This window comes from Oryx dammah, unplaced genomic scaffold (assembly GCF_014754425.2).
Source record: "Oryx dammah isolate SB20612 unplaced genomic scaffold, SCBI_Odam_1.1 HiC_scaffold_27, whole genome shotgun sequence".
NCBI lineage: Eukaryota > Metazoa > Chordata > Mammalia > Artiodactyla > Bovidae > Oryx > Oryx dammah.
Genome location: NW_024070211.1, coordinates 6229115 through 6244330, shown reverse-complemented (window position 1 = coordinate 6244330; position 15216 = coordinate 6229115). Strand labels below are relative to the sequence as shown.

At 40.0% G+C, this 15216-nt stretch overlaps 1 protein-coding gene across 2 annotated transcripts in view; it reads right to left on the bottom strand.

Annotated features, from left to right (window-relative positions):
• The window catches only part of KDM1A (lysine demethylase 1A), a 63551-nt gene that overhangs the window by 13940 nt on the left and 34395 nt on the right, over positions 1-15216 (bottom strand). For both annotated transcript variants that reach the window (XM_040229558.1, XM_040229559.1), the window contains 3 exons: positions 13858-13964; positions 12249-12330; positions 9081-9175 (listed from right to left, as the gene is read on the bottom strand). In XM_040229558.1, the coding sequence (XP_040085492.1) occupies positions 9081-9175; positions 12249-12330; positions 13858-13964 (284 nt within the window). The remainder of the gene's footprint in view (positions 1-9080; positions 9176-12248; positions 12331-13857; positions 13965-15216) is intronic.

The window sequence follows — 15216 nt, the reverse complement described above, 5'->3', positions numbered from 1 at the left end:
ATAAGAGCAACAAGCTATCTGCTTCCCCTCTAAGATAACAATTTCAGGTAGGAGTCGTGAAGAGAGAAGTGCAATTCATGGCTATTAATAAGAACACAATAGCATCTTAATTCTCAGAGTACTAGTGTTTTACGGCACCAATTAAGTTCAAGGATGAATGTCCAATCTCTGAAGACTACGAGTAACTGAGGTACCAAGTCTGGCTCACTACTGTGGGGGAAGAGAACAGATTGCAAAGCAGATCATTAAGCTGCAAGATCATGCTCCTAAATCCCTGCTGTGGCCCTGCCTAGCGATGCCATCAGTTAGCTGACACAAATCCGTCTGCTAATGCTCAATTCAGCCCCAAAGTAAACTGTATCTTCAGTTCCACTGCTGAATTCATGGGGACAGCAAGAAGAAAAAAGTATGTCTAAGGAAAGCATCTCTTGCCATAATAAGTTAGGGATGGGAAATGGGTTTCAAAATTTGGAATTTCACTTTACAATCAACCTAAAATTGGTAATAAGGAACAAAACATGAAAGTTCTAATAATCACTAAGGTGAGGAAGAACAGAGGTAACTATTATGGACCAGACCATCACAGTGAAACGCTTGCTTCTCATCTGAAACACCTCCACTCTTGCCCTTCACAATTAAACAGATGGTTTCAAAGCACTAGCCTCTGCCCTCTCAGTGATGAGCCAACACAAGTAACTATCAGATGAGCAAAAAGAACATGGTGAGAAGTATAATCTGCACCAAAACAAAGGGAAAAGGATGGCAATTCTCCTTTCAAACTGCAAATACGAAAGACACTATAACTGACTCAATCAAAATATTTTAAAGCATCAAGTTCTAAAAGATCACACATGGAAAACATCAGGAAATCTTTATGAATTAGAGAATCCCCCTGAGCCTAAGAAATAGATACCTGGGAGAATCTTCTGGTTTATGTTGTGAAACAAGGCTGTGAATCAGGCTCTGGAGCTTGGTACCATTTATGTATCAGAGTGGTACCTGGGACTTGGGTGGATCAAAGACATCTGACCTACCCATTCAATCCCACAGCCACAGAGGGGAGCTCTTGGTGACATCCCTACTTGTTCTGTTTTCACAGCTATCAGAGCTGATGGAAGTGATCTTCTTGTCAGGAATTTCATTTACTTTCCCATCAGTTACTCTTCCTCATTGACATGATACAGTGAAGGTCAGTTCAGTTCAGTTCAGTTGCTCAGTCGTGTCCGACTCTGCGACCCCATGAATCGCAGCACGCCAGGCCTCCCTGTCTATCACCATCTCCCGGAGTTCACTCAAACTCATGTCCATCGAGTCAGTGATGCCATCCAGCCATCTCATCCTCCGTTGTCACCTTTTCCTCCTGCCCCCAATCCCTCCCAGCATCAGAGTCTTTTCCAATGAGTCAACTCTTTGCATCACGTGGCCAAAGTATTGGAGTTTCAGCTTTAGCATCAGTGCTTCCAAAGAACACCTAGGACTGATCTCCTTTAGAAAGGACTGGTTGGATCTCCTTGCAGTCCAAGGGACTCTCAAGAGCCTTCTCCAACACCACAGTTCAGAAGCATCAATTCTTCGGCGCTCAGCTTTCTTCACAGTCCAACTCTCACATCCATACATGACCACTGAAAAAACCATAACCTTGACTACGGACCTTTGTTGGCAAAGTAATGTCTCTGCTTTTGAATGTGCTATCTAGGTTGGTCATAACTTTCCTTCCAAGGAGTAAGCGTCTTTTAATTTCATGGCTGCAATCACTATCTGCAGTGACTTTGGAGCCCCCCAAAATAAACTCTGCCACAGTTTCCACTGTTTCCCCATCTATTTCCCATGAAGTGATGGGACTAGATGCCATGATCTTATTTTTCTGAATGCTGAGCTTTTTAAGCCAACCTTTTCACTCTCCTCTTTCACGTTCATCAAGAGGCTGTTTAGTTCCTCTTCACTTTCTGCCATAAGGGTGTATACAGGTCATACACAGAGAAGCTCAAAGCAAAGCTGAAATTTTGTTTGGTGTTAATTCCCTCAATGATGTTACAAAAGATGATTCTAAAAATTCTAAATCTGGTGCTCCTTTAAAAAGGAAACAATTACGTTTTCAATATGAAACCTCCATATTTATGAAGTCTTAACTGATCACAGATGCAATGTGAAGGACTGCTTTTCCTGGAGTACAAATGGTGGTATTTCTATACATGGCTTCTAAAATGCCTAGCAAGAGGATGCTATAGCAGAGGGGGGCCAGATCACATATGCCACTACGATAGGGCAGAATGTGCCAATACATATGTGTGCAAATGGTACTGATTAAAGCTCTTCCAGTGCCAACTGTATGGCTTGCTTTAGACAAGCTTTAATCTTTGCAGCTAGAGTGACAGTCACATAGGGAAGTTCATACTGAAAAAGTACGCAGCACTTCAAGGCTCAGTAACTGGGGTCCAGGGTGTGTGGTAGAGAAATATTTAAAGGGACACTGTCAAGGTTAGAGGGACCAAATTTGACCTTTTTCTTCCCTCTGTTTGCTGAGCAGCCCACTTGATTCATTACACTTCCCCCTTTAGCCCACCCACATCACCACAAAAAACTTGACTTTTTACATGCGCTTTCAATGACAAAAACTCAAATGGCACCAGTCCAACATATAGGCGCAACTCTACACAACAAACCAGTGTGAATGTATGATGGAGAGGATCTTCGGAAGCGAAAGATTTAAGTTTCAAGCTTTTAATGGGTTATTGTAAACAGTGAGGAAAATGACTTGAAAAATTATGAAAAAAAATACCTTGACAGTGTCCTTTTAACCAGTGCAGCAGAGAGAGAAATAAACTGTAAATAACAGCCCAACAGCCACGTCAAGTTTAGTTTTGTAAGACAGCTGTAAAATCAAGGCTTTAAACACACAGCATGACAGAAGCATTGTTAGCTCAGAAGCTGCAACCACCAGAGAAATAAGGAACAGACTGTACAGAGACTAAAACGGGAAAGTCAAGGCATAGAAATGGGCAAAAGAAAGGCACTTTTGGTGGTGGTGGAGGGTAGGGAGGTCAAGGGAGATGGTGTCAGAAAGCAGAGAATAAAGCAAAATTCAATAAAAGAGAAAAACAAAAACACTGAACAGTAACAAGAACAACACAGAATCAAACAAACAAACACCAAACCAAAAGCTCACCGCCACATCTGATTGACACCAGAATGGCATGACGACAGCCCTAGTGCACCTCTCTAACTCAGGGCTCCAGTCAACAGTAAGGCCCCATCCAGTATCTGCTAGCTAAGCAGTTATAGGAATGTTGGCAGTAAGACCAGGGATACCTTTGATACCTGGATTGTCTTCCCATTAATTTAAAAATTCCACTTTGAAATTAAAGAAATTATTTGGAAAACAGTAAATAAAATATTTGTCCATTAGGAAATTAATACTGACTGGGAGAAAACCAAAGTGTTTTTGATGTATTTAAACCTTGAATCTGTTTCTAAAATTAAGCTAATTACATATGTTCCAGTTGACTCAGACAATGAAAAGAATTTTAGCAACTGACTACCTTAAGCACTCCTTAAATACTGTTTCATGTCATTTCTTTCCTTTTGGTGAGAACCCCTGAACTCTGTTAGTTTCACAAATACTTATGAAAGGATGTTGACATATTGGCAGTCTTTAAATACAAGTCTCAATAATTTTAATTTGACCATTCTATTCTAGATCCTTAGTTACATTCTGAGAAAGGAACTTAGCAAATGACTACCAGCGTTATTAGCAGCATGTCTGATGGCAGCTGGATTTCTGTAATACACCCCAGTGAGAACACAAAACAACAAACTATGTATTCTTTTGGGAAAGAATCACTGATACAGTTTTCTAGCAAAGACTCAAACAAAAAGGCTATCACTTGAAACAGATTTTATGATTCTTCAAAACCATTTATCTCTCTACAAAAGTCTCCAAATAAACGGTTCCTTTAAGATGAAAAATTTGGTGAGTCTCACTCCAGTCAATGCATTATAATCCTGACTGTTTTGGTCCTGTAGATTATATGAGGCATCCCTGAACATGGTCATGGGGTGGGGAGACCATGTGACTGGCCCATGCAGAATAAATTTTGGGAAAGCCAAGCGACTTTTTGGACAGGGTCCCTGATTCTGCAAGAAGTGATCGCAAAGAAAAGACAGCTCTTAGTTCTATCTCTGGTTGCATTCTATCATCACAAGCTTGGTAGATCTTCAAAAACACTGCCCATCTGTCACACTTCTAGTCTGCATAAGTTCTCTAGCAGCAGAGCAAAAATGGAGTTAAGGTACACCTAGGTTCAGGTACTTAAAAGTTTTGACACTTAGCAAGAGAAATCCTCAGGAAAAAGTAACACCCTGAAAAAAGTTGTAATGGCCAAATCTGGCCAACAGAGGTTACAGTCAATCTCCACCTCTCCCATTTCCATGTACTTCTGTAATTACAATAAAACGAAACATTGGTTCCTTTGGTAAATTGTGGAAGAACAAATTTACATCTGAGGGGTTTCCAACTCAGATTCTGAAATAGCTAAGGGAAATGAAAGATAGCTGTTGACCCTAAAGGGAGACATAAGGCAAGGGGTATATCCTTAATCTAAATATTGGGTATTCCAAAAAGTTCATTCAGGTTTTTCTGTAACACCGTACAAAAACCCAAATGAACTTTTTGGCCAACTCAATAAAATTCAACGTGATTCTATAAATGGAGACTGCTGCCTCCCTCCCCTTTTAACTCATAAGATATTAGGGAATGTAAATAACTGACTTTCCTAGAGCAGGGACTAAGCCATATGGAGACGGAACACACGGCATGTCTAACGAGTACACTCTAGCAATTTCTAGCACATACGTGCTCAGTAAATTCTTGTTAAATGAATAAATTAATATAGTTTGGAAAAGTCAAGTCAGTATTGTAACTATATTTGAGGGGGAAATAACTATTTTGCAACTTCAAAAACATTAAAGGAGGGCATGAGATTTTTACATAAAAAGCAAGAGACTGGCAGTCATGATTTTCAAGGGTAGAGAAAGACTGCCTTAAAGATACCAAAGACGTTTCCAAAAAGGATGATGAAAACTGAAAAGGCCAAGACACCTGTGTCAAAAGTATAATAACCTAGACACCACTCTATATGAACACAACTGGATACCTGGTAAGTTACAGTAGGTACTGAGTGTACTCAATCAATGGTATTTATAAGAAGCCTGGTCATGTACTACCTTTCAAGAGTTATCTTTCTTCCTCTGAGCCATTCCCAAGCAGAAAATCAGGATCTGTTTCTCCAAGTGGTTACTGAGCCTTTGGATCTCACTTGATAGTAACAACACATACACACCCCTCTCTCTTACACTCATGACTCAAAAAAAGCTAAAAACAAAACTAGAATCTAAAGCCCGTGAGCCACTAGCTGGTGTATAGGAGATGCAGAAAACACTCAGTCATTTCTCTAGTCTACCCCACAATCCAGCTTTTCAGACCTCCACTGGTGACTCCCAAAATGCTACTGAAAACATGAATTACCCCATTTTCCAACCGTATCCATTCAAAACTAATTACAGCATAATTCAGAGTATGACTCCATCAGCAATTAACGATGACAATGAGCAGGGCGGCTGCTTCATTAGCTCTGACTGTTTTTATAGGCTTGGAAGATACTTCTATTAGTTCAACATCCTAGCTGCCAGTGCAAGACCAGAGAGAACGGAGAGGGAAGCTCTTTCAGGAATTCTTGTGACTGTGATTAAAACAACAACAAGGTAAGGTAACAAGAACTACTTACTACATGATTTTTTTCCTATAGCAGCAAAATGCCTGGATATGGTAATATGTTCCTAAGACAACACTGTTGTTTAGTCACTAAGTCATGTCTGAGTCTCTAGCCTGCCAGGTCCTTCTGTCCATGGGACTTCTCAGTCAAGAACACTGGAGTAGGTTCCTGTTTCCTTCTCCAGGAGACCTTCACGACTCAGAGACTGAGCTTCCATCTCCTGCACTGTCAGGTGGGTTCCTTACCACTGAGTCACCAGGGAGGCCCTTAAGACAATATTACAAGTGCTTTATATAACTGAGTTTGCTGCTGCCCTTGTACAGGATGAAATAATTAATTTCTGTATACTAACAAAAGAACCATCTAACTACCCTCTTTTCCACTGACGCTATACAGAGAGAATGGAGCAACACATCCCATTTTGTACAATAGTTTACTGAAGAAAAAGCAATGGCTGAGTATCATCATTCTAGGTGGGCCTCCTTAGAGTAACAATTTAAAAAGTTCTTTTAATAAAAGGAGGAGACTCAGCTGACACAGTCACACTGACAGAACTGTACACCTCTCCTGCCCCAGCCTTCCCTGGACTCTCAGCCAGGCAAAACAGCATTAAACACCCGGGGAAGTGGGATGGATTGGGACTGGAACTGACATATATACTCGACTATGTATAAAGTAGATAACTAGTCAGAACCAACTGTATAGCAAAGGGAACTCTACTAGGTGCTCTGCGGTGACCTAAATGGGAAGGAAATCCAAAAGAGGAGATATATGTACACCTGTGGCTGATTCACCCTGCCGTACAGCAGAAACTAACAAAGCACTGTAAAGCGACTATAGACCATTTTTAAAGTTGAAAAAAAAAAGCTAAAACACCAGACAAGAGACCTGACTCCTCTACAATTTATTGACTATGGTGATGTCAGGCAAACGTGTGCTTTAGATTCTTCCCCTGCAAAATGAGGAAACGAAGCAACTGAGTGAGATTCCTTAGATTTCTAAAGCCATGAAACATATCTGAATATGAGTATAAGTTAATGTGGCTATAAGCCAAAAGCCAGTCTGCTAGTCAACAAGTATCCATTCCTCCTCTGAGCTAGATTACTGGGAACACCAAGATACAGAAACATTAATATGGCAAGCAGAACTCAAAGCTACAAAGAAATTCTTTCCCCAAATTTAACAATGCCTAAAGAATCCTCCTTACTATTTAGCTGCATTACCAAAAATACAAACCAACCAAGAAAAATTCTATAAAGATCAGAGTTGAATGACAACAAAATGCTGAAAACCACACACCAGCTTAACAACTGTTTACTAGAATGCTACTCAAAGAGCTGGTCCTGGTGAGATCAGGAGCTTATGCTAGAACATAAACTAAAGCAACATTTTTTTTCACTAAGAAAAGTCCTGCTACCAAAGCCATCTGAACTAACACTGTGGTTATAAGGATGCAGTTTATCTACATTCTGGCACAAGACATTTCTCTCATCCCATATTAGTAACCAACAGTTCATGAGTCGGCAGCTGGCTGTAGGCCACATCTGAGTGAATGCTGCTATTCCACGGGCTTCCCTGGTGGCTCAGATGGTAAAGAATCTGCCTGTAATGCAGGAGACCTGGGCTTGATCCCTGGGTTGGGATGATTCCCCTGGAGAAGGGCATTTATTTGGAAACAAATGTTTTTTAAAATGTTTTACAGCTTATCTAATACCACAAAATCAGACCATTCCACTGGATATCTCTACTAGGGGAAAAAAACTCACATTTTACTGTTAGAAAGACTAAATGAACCTGTTCTACATTCAGAAAAGTCAAAAGAAAAAGATAGTGTCTCAAAGATCAGTGATAATCTTTGGCTTGGATTCCATTACTTCAAAGACCTTGCTTCCGCAATTCAATTTTCTAAATTATTGTCTATCTACATAAAACATCTATCTGGTCATGTTACTTCCCCCGCTTTCAACAAGACTGGATAGATCGAACTAGACTGGAAAAATGGGAGCCTATTATAGGACTCTTTCTACATTTGTATATGTGTGAAAATTTGTGTACAAGTCCCACCAGACTGTAGTGTCTTATATGGCAGGGACTGTCTTATTCATCTCTGCATTTTTTTTTTTAAACAGGTTTTGCAAGTAATAGAAGTTTATAGAATTGTTGAATTAATGTCTACTTCATCTTTTTCTATTTTATTGTTAGAAGGCTGCTTGCCCTTTTCCGTCACCCCCAGAAAAGGCCTGGAAGTAAATTTGGATCCAGAATGGTGGGGATGGGAACCAAAGCATTCCCTGAAAGTCTGTACTTCTCTGATATGAACCCTATAAAAAAGTCTTTTCCTAAAGGCAGACAGTAAAAGGCGAGGATGTCCCATAGGACCTATGACAAAAAATTCTAGAGTTGGAATATTACCACTTTCAATAACAGTAGCTACACTGCCATATACATAGCAAACCTTCTCTTCCTTGAAATATAAAGGTGATAATGTGTTTATATCCTGACAACTAGAGTCTCTTTTACTCCTAATAGGGAAGCTGGCAAAACTTCCACTGAAAACAAACTTTTGAGTTTCACAGGCCCCTAAAAATTAGAACTGACATATAACCTATCAAGCAGTTGTTAAAACACTCCCACTCTCCCATATTAAACATCACTTTCGGGTTACTGCCATGCTAACTATAGGAAGCTCCTATCTGGGCTTCCCTGGTGCTCAGTGTATTTGATCCCTGAGTCGGGAAGATTTCTTGGAGAAGGAAATGGCAACCCACTCCAGTATTCCTGCCTGGGAAATCCCATGGACTGGCAGGCTACAGTCTATCGGGTTGCAAAAAGTTGGATGTGACTTAGTGACTAAACAACAACAACAAATGTCTCTGATAAACAAATACTTTAACCTACCTAAGCATCAATTTAGTACTACCATTCACTATTAGCCCATCAAAAACCTGAGCCTATGAACATAAAACTGAAATCATGAAGAGCACACAAAGCTAAAGCACATGATGGGAGGCAGAATACAAAGAAATGAAGCATCAGGTGGTCAATTCTACAGGTCTCTTAGGGTATAGGTGGCCACAGCCAAATAAAAAATTAATCACTTGACTAGCCTAACTTTCATTAAGTATTTAAGCACCTAAGCAGCTATTATAACTCCTCCCTATATAGCTCAGAGTTAAGAATCTGAATAAAGCCACATTATTTCTACCCTCAGTTCATATTTGTATATGTGTATATTCATCCACATATTTCCCCAAAATTGCTTTCAACTGAACCAAAGAAACTGTATGAAGTTATTTGCTGTCAACTTACAGCTTGTCCGTTCGCTTCATAAAGTGGGCATTTTTGCTTGATCTTGGCCAGTTCCATATTTACTTGTTTGCTGACCACAGCCATGGGATTCCCTCCTAGAAAAAACTCCAACAATTAAATTCACATACCTTATGAAAAGGGAACAAAAACTTCAAAGCAAAAATATTTTTACTCAAATTTTAAAATATTAAAGCTTAGGGTATGTGAATTAATACCAAAAAAATGCCCAAAGTAAAAGAAATACATAAGTAAGCATGAAGAAGAAAGCAAACCACGGTGTGTGTGTGCTCAGTCACTCAACCCGGTACCAAAAATCAGTAACATCACAGACCAGGCACGCCTGATGCCAATGCAGGCTGGAATGGGAGAAAGTGGGGAAGACCACCAGACCACGCAGGTATGGCCTAAATCCAATCCCTTATGATTATACAGTAGAAGTGAGAAACAGATTTAAGGGACAAGATCTGATAGAGTGCCTGATGAACTATGGACGGAGGTTCGTGACATTGTACAGGAGACAGGGATCAAGACCATCCCCATGGAAAAGAAATGCAAGAAAGCAAAATGGCTGTCCGGGGAGGCCTTACAAATAGCTGTGAAAAGAAGAGAGGCAAAAAGCAAAGGAGAAAAGGAAAGATATAAGCATCTGAATGCAGAGTTCCAAAGAATAGCAAGAAGAGATAAGAAAGCCTTCCTCAGCGATCAATGCAAAGAAATAGAGGAAAACAACAGAATGGGAAAGACTAGAGATTTCTTCAAGAAAATTAGAGATACCAAGGGAACATTTCAGGCAAAGATGGGCTCGATAAAGGACAGAAATGGTCTGGACCTAACAGAAGCAGAAGATATTAAGAAGAGGTGGCAAGAATACACAGAAGAATTGTACAAAAAAGATCTTCACGACCCAGATGATCACGATGGTGTGATCACTCACCTAGAGCCAGACATCCTGGAATGTGAAGTCAAGTGGGCCTTAGGAAGCATCACTACGAACAAAGCTAGTAGAGGTGATGGAATTCCAGTTGAACTATTTCAAATCCTAAAAGGTGATGCTGTGAAAGTGCTGCACTCAATATGCCAGCAAATTTGGTAAACTCAGCAGTGGCCACAGGACTGGAAAAAGTCAGTTTCCATTCCAATCCCAAAGAAAGGCAATACCAAAGAATGCTCAAACTACCACACAATTGCACTAATCTCACACTCTAGTAAAGTAATGCTCAACATTCTCCAAGCCAGGCTTCAACAGTACATGAAACGTGAACTTCCAGATGTTCAAGCTGGTTTCAGAAAAGGCAGAGGAAGCAAAGATCAAATTGCCAACATCCGCTGGATCATGGAAAAAGCAAGAAATTTCCAGAAAAATATCTATTTCTGCTTTATTGACTATGCCAAAGCCTTTGACTGTGTGGATCACAATAAACTGTGGAAAATTCTGAAAGAGATGGGCATACCAGACCACTTGACCTGCCTCTTGAGAAACCTATATGCAGGTCAGGAAGCAACAGTTAAAACTGGACATGGAACAATAGACTGGTTCCAAATAGGAAAAGGAGTACATCAAGGCTGCATATTGTCACCCTGCTTATTTAACTTCTATGCAGAGTACATCATGAGAAACTCTGGGCTGGCAGAAGCACAAGCTGGAATCAAGATTGCTGGGAGAAATATTAATAACCTCAGATATGCAGATGACACCACCCTTATGGCAGAAAGTGAAGAATTAAAGAGCCTCTTGATGAACGTGAAAGAGGAGAGTGAAAAAGTTGGCTTAAAGCTCACCATTCAGAAAAATAAAATCATGGCATCTAGTCCCATCACTTCATGGCAAATAGATGGGGAAACAGTGGAAACTGTGGCAGAGTTTATTTCTGGGGGCTCCAAAATCACTGCAGATGGTGACTGCAGCCATGAAATTAAAAGACGCTTACTCCTTGGAAGAAAAGTTATGACCAACCTAGATAGCACATTCAAAAGCAGAGACATTACTTCACAAACAAAGAAAGGTCCGTCTAGTCAAGGCTATGGTTTTTTCAGTGGTCATGTATGGATGTGAGAGTTGGACTGTGAAGAAAGCTGAGCGCCGAAGAATTGATGCTTCTGAACTGTGGTGTTGGAGAAGGCTCTTAGGAGTCCCTTGGACTGCAAGGAGATCCAACCAGTCCTTTCTAAAGGAGATCAGTCCTGGCTGTTCTTTGGAAGCACTGATGTTGAAGTTGAAACTCCAATACTTTGGCCACCTGATGCGAAGAGTTGACTCATTGGAAAAGACTCTGATGCTGGGAGGGATTGGGGGCAGGAGGAGAAGGGGACAAGAGAGGATGAGATGGCTGGATGGCATCACCAACTCGATGGACATGAGTTTGGGTGAACTCCGGGAGTTGGTGATGGACAGGGAGGCCTGGCTTGCTGCAATTCATGGGGTCACAGAGTCGGACACGACTCAGCGACTGAACTGACAGATCCTTCTAGACTTTACATGTGTAAAATTAGACACTACATACAAAAGGATCATAACACATGCACTGTTTTATAGTCATTTTTCAGCTTAGCAATAAATTGTGGACATAATTTCATGTTAATATGGAGCTACAGATTTTTAGCAGGTGGACAGTTCTCACTGAATAACAATTTAATCTTCTAATCTGCAGTTTCTAACATTGTTACAAAACTGAAAATGTTTTGAACACAATATGGTTCACTCGTCTATTTTCTTTAGGTTAATTTCCTAGAACTAGATCTGCCAGGGCAAAATCTACACACATTTTAAATTATGCACATATTGATACATCTTTTCAGAAAACTGTTTGCCAATTTACCTTTCACTAACTCTGAAAACAGGCTTCCCAGCTGGTGTAGTGGTAAAGAATCCACCTGCCAATGCAGGAGACACGAGAGACACAAGTTTGATCTCTGGGTAGGGAAGATCCTCTGGAGAAGGTAATGGCAACCCACACCACTATTCTTGCCTGGAAAATTCCACAGACAGAAGAACCTTCCAGGTTGTCACAAACAGCTAGACATGACTGAGCGATTGAGCACATACACATAAGACTAAGAACAGAATCCTAACCAATACATTAAAAACCTGAATCTATGACTTTATAAGATCAAACCACTTTGTGAGTCTCAGACCCTGAAATCCATAACACAAAACTGAGAACTACTTACCAAGACCTGTCACCACCATGGCTCCAAGGTCAGCTACATAGTTTCCTTTGCGAAATGTAGCAACTCGTCCACCCACACGATCCTGTTTTTTAAAAATTAAATGGCTAAAATTAATTCTAGTTTAATCATAATAACCTGGCAAAGTACCATCTCAGGCCTCTTTGATAACTTAAAAAGCTGTAGAGTTTACATGAAGTATGATGTTAGTGCAAAGAGCAAATGAAGTTTAACTATTTGAGGGAGTGGGAGATAATGAATGACACATCAAAGGAACAGAATTAAGTGCTATGAGATAGGAAAAAATTTAATAGCCAGAAGACATCAGTTATAGGTACTATTAGTTCTCAACTCCAGTGTCTCTAATACCACTTATTGTACAGGCTGAGCAAGGGCCACCCACATAGAAAATACCTGCACACATTTCAACACTTAAGGTCATTTTTCTACCACCATGTTCTGACTCTTGTCCCCAGTGTCAAAGTCAGGTGTGACTGACTTGATAGACAACTTCTCTGAGAAATGCTTCTTCCATGCAGCCTCATGCCCAAGGGCAGTGTCTACTGAACATCAACGGTTGACAATACCTCTCATTTCTAAACAGGCCCAAGTATGATCTTTGCTGACAGGAGATTTTCAAGTATAGGGAAATCTTTCTGAGCTGCAGTGAAACCTCAGTCATGAGTTACATGAGTACTCTGTAAACTCCAGACCAACAAATGAAAAAAAGCGAAACAAGACAAAAACCTATACACATGGGTAGGAATCATAATGATCCTCCATTATTCTTTACTGTATTCTCAGTACATAGGATACACAGGCACACAGATATTTTCCAATTAAGGAATAAAATATTATTTTTAGTAAGACTATCACAATTTATTTTGATTTCCCCACACTATCTGAAAAGAACATTTAAAAAAATTAAATTTAGATTGTACTGCACAAAACATTTTGAAAGCTTTTATAAAATTTTAGATGGTTCAGGTTATGTGAGAAGTGTTTTTTGTTGTTGCTATTTTAAGTGGCAGGAGCCCACAGAGGTCTTTAAGCCACTGAAAGATAATTAAATCTCAAACATTACTCATGAAAATGAGTTGAATAGTCCTAATGGGATGCTCTTTTTTTCTACTCTGTGCCATCATCCTCGTCCTCCTTCAGCTTCCATTCCTCTCTCTGGACTAATGGTAGGGAGCCAGTATCTTAGATTTACCAAGGCTGTAAAAGATAGCTGCTGCCTGAGAAACAACTCCTCTCCCTTTACTATCGAACAGAATATAGCCACCACTAAAAGTAACTGCATTCTATAAAGGTTATTTCAACAAAGCCCCCAAATTGAAAGTTGCTAATTGTAAGAAACAATGACCTGAAAATATATACCAAAGGGCTATACAGATTATTTATAAACTCTAAATACTCACTGAGCCCTTTTCAAAGTCTTACTGTCAAAAATGCTTTATTCGATGTAGTTTTAATACTATCAAAATACTCTGAGTATTATTTAAATCAATTTGGTTTAGTTCAATTTGTATGATTCCTTAATTTACCACAGATAATTTCCTTACCATATTTTCATCAGATTGGGCTTCTAAACCCAAACGAAAACTCTTACCCTGGCTTCCAGAAGTGTGACATCCATTCCAAAACTTTGTAACTGACGAGCTGCTGCCAAGCCTGAGACCCCAGAGCCTATGATGATGACCTTTCCTGTCTTCTTAGCTGAAATGAAAAAATGAACAAAAATTAAAACTGTTACAGTTTTAATAGTTTTTATCATTTTTTATCAAGAAAATTTCTAAATTCCTTATGTTATGATGTCTCATGAAGTAATTCAGTTATTTTCAAAATAGGAAAACTATATGAACCCAAATTAACAAATATCTGAGACTTATACTTTAACTCAATGTTTAAAATTTATAAACATAATTCTTTACCTTAAAATTTACTTTCTCATTACTTCAGTCACATGCTTCAGTGTCTGTGACCCTTGGTAAACTTATTATGTATAATCTCCCATATTTACCTCACAATTATACTAGGACAATTTGAGCAGTCAACCAACTGATTCTTAAAAAGCTATTTTCTATAAGCTGTACTTCTGCAGTCTTTCGTTTCTTAAAAATTATTAAAGCAAAGGGGACTTCTCTGGTGGTCCAGTGGTTGGAACTCTGCGCTCTTAATGCAGGGGACCTGAGTTCGATCCCTGGTCAGGGAACTAGAACCTACATGCCACAACTAAGAGTTCGAATGCTGCAGCTAAAGATCCCACATGCTGCTGTTGGGACCTAACAAATGCCATGATAGGTTTCAGGGACTAAGGTAGGACTCACAGGAAAAGCTGAGTCATTGCCCAGTGAGGTCATCCCCACGGATGCCAGGACTTGTCTAATCAGCATACTCCCCGTAACCTGGTTTGAGTTTATCAGGACGTAAAAGACATCCCCCTGCAGCCAATAGCCAATTAGTAAATACCAGGAAACCCCTGCAGCCAATAAAGATTAGCCAATTAGTAAATACTAGGAAACTCCTGCAGCCAATCAGCCCTTGCCAACTCTCTGTTCTAAAACCTATAAATACTTCTGTAAATCTGGGCTCAGGGCTCCTTGCTCCACTCCACTGCGTTGGATGTGGCGGGAGCCCTAGCTCGAGCTAGAAATGCCTTTGCATTGCCTTCATGCTTTTGCATTGCTGTGGACGTCTTAGTCTCTCAGTTTTGGGGACTCGGACTCTGGGCATAACAGCTGCAACTAAAAAATCCCATATGCCGCAACTAAGACTAGGCATAGCCAGATAAATATATAAATTTTAAGAAATTATTAAAGCAAAAAATACATGTATTATAAACAGATGTGTGTGCTTAGTTGCTCAGTTGTGTCCAACTCTTTGCAACCCCATGGACTGTAGCTGCCAGGCTCCTCTGTCTATAGGGATTCTCCAAGCAAGAATACTGGAGTGGGTTGCCAGGCCCTCC